The 10,409-nt window shown below is 37.4% G+C and overlaps 1 protein-coding gene across 3 annotated transcripts; it reads left to right on the top strand.

Moving 5' to 3' along the window:
* The first annotated feature begins 936 nt into the window (after positions 1–936).
* On the top strand, positions 937–9,345 carry LOC131220773 (plastidic glucose transporter 4-like). 3 transcript variants are annotated; one of them, XR_009158824.1, is made up of 5 exons: positions 937–1,274; positions 3,180–3,651; positions 3,898–3,963; positions 7,858–7,933; positions 8,852–9,345. XR_009158824.1 is itself a non-coding variant. In XM_058215608.1 (5 exons), the coding sequence occupies exons 1-4, from the start codon at positions 3,336–3,338 to the stop codon at positions 7,900–7,902; spliced, it is 330 nt and encodes a 109-aa protein (XP_058071591.1). In that variant the 5' UTR covers positions 2,713–3,335; the 3' UTR covers positions 7,903–7,933; positions 8,852–9,345. The 3 variants fall into 3 exon arrangements, 1 of the variants encoding a protein (XP_058071591.1); XR_009158823.1 differs by lacking the exon at positions 937–1,274 and adding an exon at positions 1,356–1,485; XM_058215608.1 differs by lacking the exon at positions 937–1,274 and having other exon boundaries at positions 2,713–3,404; positions 3,502–3,651.
* Positions 9,346–10,409: the final 1,064 nt, after the last annotated feature.

Genomic DNA, 10,409 nt, shown 5'->3' with positions numbered 1-10,409 from the left:
CTCATTTTGATTATCAAAATTTGGGTAGCAGCCATCGCAGCAGCAGCCATATCCGCCGCTATCCATGGCCGCTGACATCTGCATGTTGGTTGTTTGAAGAAATGCTTCAACCAATAATGTGTACCACTGTTGTACATTTAATCTCTCTGTTTCTTTCATGCTTTTTTGGCCCATCCATGAGTGGACTAGCTTGATATATGGGAGGGGAACATTCAACATAGATCCACCTCATTAGAGGCAGTGATCCCACACATATACCACTTTAGACCATGTATTAAAATGGAATTTCTCACTCCGTTTTTAGTGTATGATTGATTTTGTTAGTTTTTTAGGGCAACTCAATTCTAAGGGAAGGATTTGCTATGGATAAAGAGCCGTTTGGAAGGAGAAATTTCACTTTGCATTCCTTTCCTCAGTTGTGAAACTCGCTGAATTGAGAGTTGCTGAAAAACTCAAACTGAGTTAATAAGAATTGAAACCTTGTACTCTTTTGCAGGGAAGAACTTAAACTAACCATTGATTAGTTTGATGACATTATTTGTATTTTATATTACTCATCTAAGCAATATTAAATATTTAATAATCCTAATGTAATTATTAAATATCGAGTCAGGTTGAGTCTTTGAGTCAACACGAACCTTCTTAACATGGTGTTGAGTTTTCCAACCCTCAATCCTGCGGTGAATCAGTGGCTCCCATGGCAGATGACTAGTTTCATCTTCACAACATTCATGTGAATGCATGTCTGTTTGGGTTGGCTGTGGAGCAGAGAACATGCCCAAGAATGCCTAGCTCCACTGATTCAATTGAAAATGACATAGTTTGCCTGTTGATTCTTAATACCAATTAGAACTAATTTCATCCTAATTTTAATTAACAAGGCCCACTGTTAGTTGTTAATACTTGTAAGTTGGCCAACTTACAAGTATTAATTTCCTTTCCTAATTTTGTTGTATGAATAACTTTGGATTAATTGGGATTATCTTGCATTGTGAAAATCTTAATGAGATACTTGCCTTGACCTGTATTGTGAACTTGATGAATTCTTGATCATACCGGCCTGAAAGTTTTTTTTTTCAGGTAATGTCTTTCTGAATGTCCATCACTGGGTGCATGTTATGTTCCCTATAACTTCATAAGACCAGAGCATTGACATGGCAAGTTATATGGGAAGAGGAGACCCTTTAAATGGTTTTGTGTACGTCTGTAACTTACCTCCTGGAATTGCTGAGAGTATGCTGGCTGATTTTTTTGGCACCGTAGGGTTGCTAAAGGTAGGGAGTTCCACCAGGATCATTTTGGAACTATACTTGGTCCTAGTTTTGCTCATCTTTTCATATGCATAAATCGTGAGCTTCGGTAAGCCCACGTGTACAGGTCAGCTAATGCACACACCACCACATATGCCAGTGTGGCAGACAGGTGAAATATCCAAACCATCATCAGAAGGGTACCAATGCATAGATTCCCTATTCCAAGAATCAGGTTGGTCCAGTAGTCAGTTGGTCAGAATTAAATGAATAAACATACGGTTATGAAAAAAGCAGCCAAGGTTTTCTAATCTGCCAACTTATGCCTAGCCCCACTGTTAGTTGTTAATACTTGTAAAACCATGTTGTTGTTGTTGGTTTATATATATATATATATATATATATATATATATATATATATATATATATATATATAACGCTTGTAGAATTATACATACAAATGTTGAGCCATTCAGCGGTTAGTTGCTTTCTGTTCCGCATACAAAACTGTTTCCTATCACTTCTAATGTTGTTAGTCTCCCTATATATTGTTACACATACAATTTGTTATTGGTAGACTCTCATGTCTTATCTAATGGCACAATACACGCTAATAATTAGCCATTTGCATTGATTAGTTGTTACACGATATTTCTAACAGCTTAACTTGAGTTATTTGCATGCCAAGTTTGCAATTCATAGGTAATTTTTAATGCCTGTGTATCATCCATCACGCTCCGCCAGAGTATAAATCTTTTCTCGTTCTTATGACCGAGCAGGTGATGACTTGACTTGTAGCTGATTCTACAGGATATTAATCTTAAACCCAGGTTCTCTGATGGGCAGGTGAATTTGAATTTCCTTGGAGTTTTATTCTCTCTGTCATTTTGAGGTAGGCGATTTTGATTTGTGCAAAATGTGGTTATTGTAAGTGTCTTTCATGCAAGCAATGGATAATCTAGTGGAAATTATTTGCATCGATTTGGAGGTGGTTTGGCAGCTTGGATTTTGGCAATTTTGCTGCTTTTTGGATTTTGAATCCAAATCCATGCCAAAATCTTGTGTTTGGCACCTTGGAATTTGGTGGATTAGGATTTGAAATGGTCAAAAAGGGCACTTTTCATTTCCTGTTTAAAAGCTGGGTTGCAAGATCTGAGGATTTTCATTTTTCTGCAATAGTCATATTTCATATTCCATTCATAATCATCATGAGTCCAACATTCGGTCCCATCTGGGTGTAGGGCCAAGCTCATGAACTGCATGAATCGGTCAAGATTCCACATTTTGTGCTATCCATTTTTTTTCCTCTCAAAACTATCACGAGATCAAATGTGAGCTCCTTGTTAAGACTACAATCACGAGTGATTCTGTCTATGGATGATAAGCATTATGTTTTGTTCACAGCAGCACGTAGATGTTATCTGATAGCATTTTGATTTTGTTTTGTTCTGAATTTGGATGCATAATTGAATTGAATTGCAAAAATTCATTTCGATAGGAAGGAAAATGGCCAGATTTGGTTCTGTTTCCCTCATATTGCAGCTAAGTTTTTTCAAGTCTAGCTTGAAGATAGCATTCTTGCAATTTGAAGACTGTCCAAGGAAATTTGAATTTGGTTACCCATTCATTACACTAGTAATCGTAATTAAATTCAATCCAAACATGCCCTTAAATTGCCTTTTAAGATGTCATGTTGCAATAACAATGTACTCAAAACAATGGATTTCACTAGCCAACGAATAATTATAAGCCACCTTCTTAATTACACCTGTTCTCTAAACTCATCGCTTGAAGAACTTTGGTTGATTTCATTTAGGATGTTTATCTGGAGTAAGGCTGCTTGTGGACATCTTTATGATTTCTCATCATAGAATGTAAATGGACAAGGTGCTTACTAAAATATCACATGATATTCTTCTTTTACTGCAGTGTGGTGAATGGGGCTCTGGAATACCTTTCTAAGGATCTTGCGATTGCTGAGAACACCGTGCTACAAGGAAAGTGCAGCAATGATGCGTTTTTTTGATCATGATGCAAATCAGCATTTATTATTCATATCAGTCCAATTAAACTAAGTGTCATGGCATGCTACAATTAAACTATTTTAACTTTCTGACCTTACAATTTCATTCAATCCGCACTTGTTCATGCCTTGTAAGTTGTAACAGAGTTTCATATGATCTCCATTGTTTATCTTTCAAGTGTTCAACATTACAATTTCTCATAACATTTAAATTTTTGGACAAGATAGGTTGTTAGCACAATCCTTGCAGGTGCCACTGTTGGTTCATTCACTGGGGGAGCATTAGCTGATAAATTTGGTAGAACAAGGACTTTTCAACTAGATGCAATCCCACTTGCGATTGGAGCATTTCTCTGGTCTGTGACATATCCTTTGACTGTAAGTTTGTAAAATTAGATTTAGTAGTAGCAAGGTATTTTGTGTAATGTGCATAGCATACTATTTTACTATGTTAAAGTGAATGTACTAGTACGCACTATTCGTACTCTTGTATTATTGTTCCAAGTGTGTATATTTACTCTTTTTTTATCTTTTTTTTGAGAGGTAACTTTAATTTTTTCTCTTTTTTTGAGAGGTAACTTCAAATTTTTGTTCATTTGAGCAACTCTACTTCTTTTCCTGCAGCCTTGGTATGCACGTGGTATTGCTGAAGCCATATTAGGCACAGCTGACCTTTCAGTTCCTCTAAAAGTAAGCTCTCTCTCTCTCTCTCTCTCTCTCTCCCCCTCTCTCCCTCTCTCCCTCTCTCTCAAAATGCATAAAGGTTGGCTGACACATTCCATTAGTTCCGGGCACTTGTGAGAATGTGGACACAATCTGGATCGATTTTTTAAAATGTCATATTCATGTGGCTTATATTTCCATTGGGTGTAAGTGGTGTTTTAAAATCTGGACCCGATCTGGACCCATATTTGTGGGCAGTTTGGTCAAACTGGTCCAACCAATGAAGTCAACATGGTGTCATATTTGAATGAACTATAAATACAAAAAAGGGGAAAAAAGATCCTAGATAGAAAAAGATCCTTACTCTTTAACAGGTGGCCTTGTAAACAGACGGTTAAGAAAGAAAAATCAGCTTTGGTTACATTCAACAGAAAGAAAGAGGCTGAAAATTTTATAGCTCAGATCTTCCAGTCTGGGGGATTTATACTGCATGGGCCATCTAGGGTGAGGTCCATCATGTCAATGGTTTTGACTATGGATTGTTGAACCATCACCTAAATAGATGCATTCATTACATGGACTAAACAGGAAGATTAGTACACCACCATGTTCATCGATGAGAACCCAAATGCATGTTCTACCATGTAGATGATGCCATTGCAGGAATGTTTTCTCTGATGATGGTTCCGGGATGGCAAATACTGCTGCACTCAGTGCAGTCCAGGCATGTTCTTTTCATCCTCTTTATTCTTCACTTAAATAAGGCCATGTATTCTAATCGTGGTTTGATTGCTTTTATGGCATCTTATGCATGTCAAATGTCCCTTTATGGTAATTCCATACTTCATTTCTCTAATCTTTTACCTTCCCATAGTGTAATTAGTCAATTTGATACTCTTCTAAACCATCTTTTACTTTTTCAGTTTACCAACCTTCCATTGCAATATCTATTAGTTCTCTTGTAGCGCAAGTAGAAAAACCAAATATTGAGTGGAAGGTACCTTTGTTATTGAACCTGCACTCCCTAATTATTGTTAGTCAATAACATCTTTCAATACAAACTTCTAGATATATACCAGACTCTGTTTCTCTTGTTTGACGAAATTCCTCAACCAGATCCTGTTTCTCACCAATGAATCGTACCAGCTCCAAGTTGATTTCTCGACAACTCTAGAAGAACTTGTAGCATTATTGTCGAGCTTATCTGAAATACAACTCTGAAGAATAGCTCTAGAAATTACTGCATCATTACCAAGTTGTTCTTTGCAGTCAGCTATCGGGCACAAATTATCATCACCTATTAAATGTTCAGATACACTCAATACCAAATGTCCTCGTTTACCAAAAAGAAGAAACAAAGGCATGTTCAGAACTACAAAAGAAAATTAAAAAGAAAGAAAGAAAGAAAGAAATTTTATTGGAGTCAGAGATTGCTTACTTTGAGACTGATGACTGATTCTCTCTCTCTCTCTCTCTCTCTCTCTCTCTCTCTCTCTCTCTCTCTCTCTCTCTCTTTGTGGGGACTCAAAAACCACTCGTGTGGGTGGAGAGAGTTTTTCTCTCTCCTTTGTACGAGTTGCTGCAGCTTGAAATGCTAACCTGTCTCTCTACCTCTTGACAAAAGAAAACCAGAATTGCTTGTCTGTTTCTACACCCATTAGCTTTTCTACCTCACATTTCACACCCACTCCTATTGATAGACTCACCCCTTTTTCCTACTTATGAGAATGAAAGAATGTGATTTGAGAAGTGAAGATATGTGGCCACATGCAACTCATTCTTTCCCTCCAACAATTGCTCACAGACAGCTAACTTTTTCCATGTGATCACCAATATGTATGTTTATTCCACTAGCAAAGGGGAAATTATACATAGAGAGATGGGATGTCTAGGGAGAAATTTGTGGAGATCAGTTAAGAGATACAATTTTAATTTAAAAAAGAAAAATAAGAAAAAAAAAAAAAAGAAAAAAGAAAAGAAATGTCTTAATCTAAAAGATTACTTTATTCACTGACCATAACCAGTCAAAAATATAACTTTGGGTCCATATCATAAATAGTTAACATGAAAGAAATGTGTGTGTGTGTATATATATATGTGTGTGTGTGTGTGTGTGTGTGTGTGTGTGTGTGTGTGTGTTATATGTGATTTTTCCTCATTTTGGTTATTATTCCTTTGAATTTTTGAGCTTTGTGATGATTTTGTGGTTTTTAGAGTGATGAATGTTTTTTCTAACACATCTCAGGTACCTTCATAATCAGGTTATGGTTTTTTCCCCAGTTTCTTATTTTTACGTGGGCCTTTTTTGATCTTTTGGGTTCCCCCAATCCTAGAAATTTTCAGCAGTTACATTTATCACATGGCTATATGTGGATAAATTCTTCACATGATCTTTTCATGTTTTACATGATTTTATTCTCTCAAGTGGGAAATTGATTTCCTGTCGTCCATCCAATGGTTCGCCTTGTATCTTTGGCAGGTCTATCTGATTTCCTGTCATTCATCCAACTGATTGTGCATGGGCCAACTAGGAAGTTTATTAAGTGGGCTGAACTCAGGACTCATTTAAGAGCTCCCAGTACCCAGACTGTTCAGGTCTCCATTGACCTGAAGTCAGGTTTGGGTCAACCAAGTTTTTGGTTGCAGCTCTAGTAGGCACCACAGCAAGCCGTGGGTTGACCATTGGCTCAAAATAGTTTTTTAAGTGGGCTGAACTCAGGACTCATTTTCATGCATTCTTTGATTAGCAGCCAAAATAGTTTTTTTTTATTTTTATTTTTTTTATTTTTTATTTCAATTGTGGGACTGGTGTAGCTGATTGGAAATTCAAAAGATTTTATTTTTGGGAATTTTATTTTATTTTATTTTATTTTAAAGTTTGAGTACTGTTTCTGTGATGGGTTAGGCTGAATTCGTATGTTGTTGGATTTTTAGTAACAAAGTCTGATTGAGTTTACTTTGATTCTCTTTTTTCCAATTCGGTTTTGAAAATTTGAATGTTAGAGAAGTGCTACTGTGATTTGTCTGGATGTATTTAAGTGACTATTTTGTGTGTTCTCTACACCATAATGATGTCTTTTAGTTTACCTTTGCTAATCTACTGCTCTGCTTTTCTGGGCAGGGCAGACTCCTATGATAGCTCACTACCATTTTGAAAATGGTGGTGTCTCTACATCCTCAAATGTGGCACTCATGTACGTCAATCCTATCCAGATCATCGGGACTGTGGGCACACGTTGGATGGAGCATATCTCTAACGCCATGCTGATCAAGCAACCCTACTTGTCCAATTGAGGGCGAAATGAGATGGTTTCTATCATATTTTCAGTGTACTTTTAGGATTATGCTCCGCCAGCAATTCTGGATTGCCATATGGTTGTGCCATGTGCAATGTTGAAGTGTCACCACTCACCACCATTTTAAGTGGTGAACTATATGAATCTACCCTTCTAGGTGGTGATGCATGATGCATCTTTTTGGTTTCACTGGTGCTAATGGTTTAGCAAATCCACATCTTAGTCTCATCTGTTTATACATTGTCAGATTCTTTTTTTCTTTTTTTTCAAATGTTATTTTTTTTTTCTTTTAACTGTTGTTGTCATTTTGTGGTGGGGCTTTTTCTGTTTTTGAATTGTTGGTAGTGCTTTGAACTCGGATACTGTTTCATTTTCATTTCTCTAATAATGTTTCTTATCACGTATGAAAATACTGTGTATTTTCTTTTTAATATAATTATGCATGTTTCTGAATGGAGTTTGCACTTGTTGGTATGAGGTGGTTTTAGTTCGGCCTCAAAAAAGGCGGGAGTGGGGTTTTTTGCTTCTTTTACCAATACATTTTCTTTTGGCAACATGTATCCAATCACCAATGTAGTATCTAACATGCATTTGAATTTTTGGCTGGAAAATTTTCTTACTGCAGCTTTGCACGCTGAGTAATCGACCTCAATCCGAGCTCTCCAATTAGGCAGCAATGTAGCAGTTTGTCCTCCATGCTTGTAAGTTTTACAACTTTTTCAAGGTAGATTCAAAAATTAAGCATTCATAGATAAAATGAGCATTCCTAAAACATTTGTGTAACATCTATGTAGTCTCTGTGTGGCATGAGGCCCACCCCACCATTTGTGTGGCATCTAATTAACTTATCCAATAGGATTGCTTTATCAGATTTGGAGTTTTCGTCTTTTGATGATTTTTCAATTGGGTAATTTTTTCTTTTTGATTTGGATGCAGAGATTTCCAATAAAATCCTTTTTTTAATTATTTGATTTGGTGTTTTAATACTTATTTTGATCTTCTTCTTCTTATTGTTTTTTAAATATAGCTAACATATGCTCATTTGAATTCTTTATCTGCCATTTTTGCAGGATTAAGAAACCCATCATTTGCAGGTTAGTTCTCATTACACACTGTATACGCAAGGCAGTAAATTTTGTTAACTTGATATATGAAATTCGATTGCAGTTTATCTTTCAAAAGAATAGAGCGAGCCAAAAGACTTCTTGGTGACCCATGGGCTGACTTATGTCTATTCCTAACAGAGCGAGCCAAAACACCTCAATTAGCCTAAAGGCCTAATGACTAGGCACATCCAAGCCTACCATTCTTGTAATATTTTGAACCTTGGTCGCCTCTAAATACATTATCAAAACCGTTGATCTGATGGGCCTCAAATGGGTTTGCTGTATGAACTTCTATATTAAACAATTGCTGAACATTGTAGTATTTACTGATCTGGTTTTTGGGATTTTCTTCTTTCCTACTCAAAGTAGAAATGTTTATATAATGATTATCAGCTATTCATACAGCAAACACATTCATAAACGGCGAAATTTGGATTGAACTGTATTCTAAACAAAATGAATCGTAATTTTCACTGATTTCTTTAAAACTATAATTTGATTTTGGGTTTTCAGGGATATGTACTTCTCATAATCCAAGCACATAAAAAGAGCCTACAGCCGGCATTGCCATGCGAGAAGTCATTGTGTGTGAAAGGTGGCCAAGCTCTATTGTTTTACCATGCAATCTTCTTAATGGTGTTGGGAGTGGGTGGGATTCGAGGGGCACTTCCAGCTCTAGGTGCAGATCGGTTTAACCAGAAGGATTCCAAGGAGCGAAAATACGTAGCAAGCTTCTTCAATTGGTTCTTGCTCAGTATAAAAGTATCCATTGAAGTTATAGCAGCACCTGTCTTGAAGATGGGTTGCCAGTTATCTTACTGCATTCTGTTGTTATTATTCTCCTGTTCTTTCAGGTATGAATTTTCAACCCTGTTGCAGCAAGTATAATACACGTGATGTTGTCTTTAAACTGTTTAAGAAGTGCGAGTTAGATACTTGTGGAGGTGATTGGAAAAAGCAGGGCACGGGACCACGTCACCTTTTCTCTTTTATTTATGTATTTTTTATTTTTTATTTTAATGAGAAAGATCTCTCTATTGCCACGGATTTTGGAAGCCTTAAGCTCTAAGGCTACGGATTTAACTCGTAGCATTTGACCTTTTTGAAAAACTAACAATTTAGGGGCGTCCGGCACAACCGCGGGAAAAGGTACCTGACCGCCAGTAAAGGCTTTACCAGCGCCACTTTTACTGGCAATTATCTGACCGCCAGTAAAGCCTTTACCGATAGTTTTTTGGGCCTTTCCGCCAGTAAAGGCTAGTTTTCTTGTAGTGGCTGCAAGTTATGGGGTGTTGTCGAACATTGGATCAGAAGTCAGAGCGGTCCACGATGGGTTGTTACATTATCTTAAAAGGGGTTTGGCTAATATTATTATAGAACCGGACTCCGTTAGGTTGTGAACATGCTCACTGGGGAGTCCTCTATTGGTTGGAAATGGAGGAATTGGTGCAGCAGGATCAAGGGTCTGATGACCTTGGACGAAGTCAGATTTCTGCATACTCTCAGGGAAGGAAATGGGCCGGCGGATGCCTTGGCTAGGCGGGGTAGCTCCTCACAGCTTTCAGCTATCTTCTCAGCCAGGTCGGATCTCCCATGGGAGGTCAGAGGGCAGATTTTTCTCGATAAGCTGGGGTTAAGTTCGGTGAAGGCTTAGGGGAGGTGTTTAGTTTGGTCCATCCAGCGGTGGTGTCTGGTTCTATGGTTTCTTTTCTGATTTTTTTTTTTTTTTTTTTTTTGGTTGTTGGTTTTACGATAGGATCCTCTTCGCTTTTATCTGGAGATCCCGAATGTGTATAGGCTGGGAGGGGCCTCCTTTTTGAGTGGCCCTCTGGGTGTTTTCTTGGAATATAAAATCGAACCTTGAAAAAAAAAAAAAAAAATGATGGCTCGGCGAGGCTATTTGATACCTCGAAGTAGTATGAGCTCTGAAATCCTCATTTCCCGTGATTCATCGTGTGGGCCCCACATCAATCTGGTTCCATCGTAAGCTTGCAGTGGTACCAGTACCCACTGGAGCACACCTCTTTAAATAAGCCTTCGATGTTTAATTTCTAATAATTTTGACAAGATA

The sequence above is a fragment of the Magnolia sinica genome, chromosome 12, assembly GCF_029962835.1.
Source record: "Magnolia sinica isolate HGM2019 chromosome 12, MsV1, whole genome shotgun sequence".
Lineage (NCBI taxonomy): Eukaryota > Viridiplantae > Streptophyta > Magnoliopsida > Magnoliales > Magnoliaceae > Magnolia > Magnolia sinica.
This window is presented reverse-complemented; position numbering and strand designations above follow the sequence as displayed.

What these genes read in the sequence shown, in the direction of transcription:
- LOC131220773 (XM_058215608.1), top strand. Translation starts at nt 3,336, where the DNA reads ATGCTACAATTAAACTATTTTAACTTTCTGACCTTACAATTTCATTCA. An exon ending in TCCGCACTTGTTCATGCCTT is followed by an intron (nt 3,405 to 3,501) that starts GTAAGTTGTAAC and finishes TGGACAAGATAG; the next exon opens with GTTGTTAGCACAATCCTTGC. An exon ending in CTGTGACATATCCTTTGACT is followed by an intron (nt 3,652 to 3,897) that starts GTAAGTTTGTAA and finishes CTTTTCCTGCAG; the next exon opens with CCTTGGTATGCACGTGGTAT.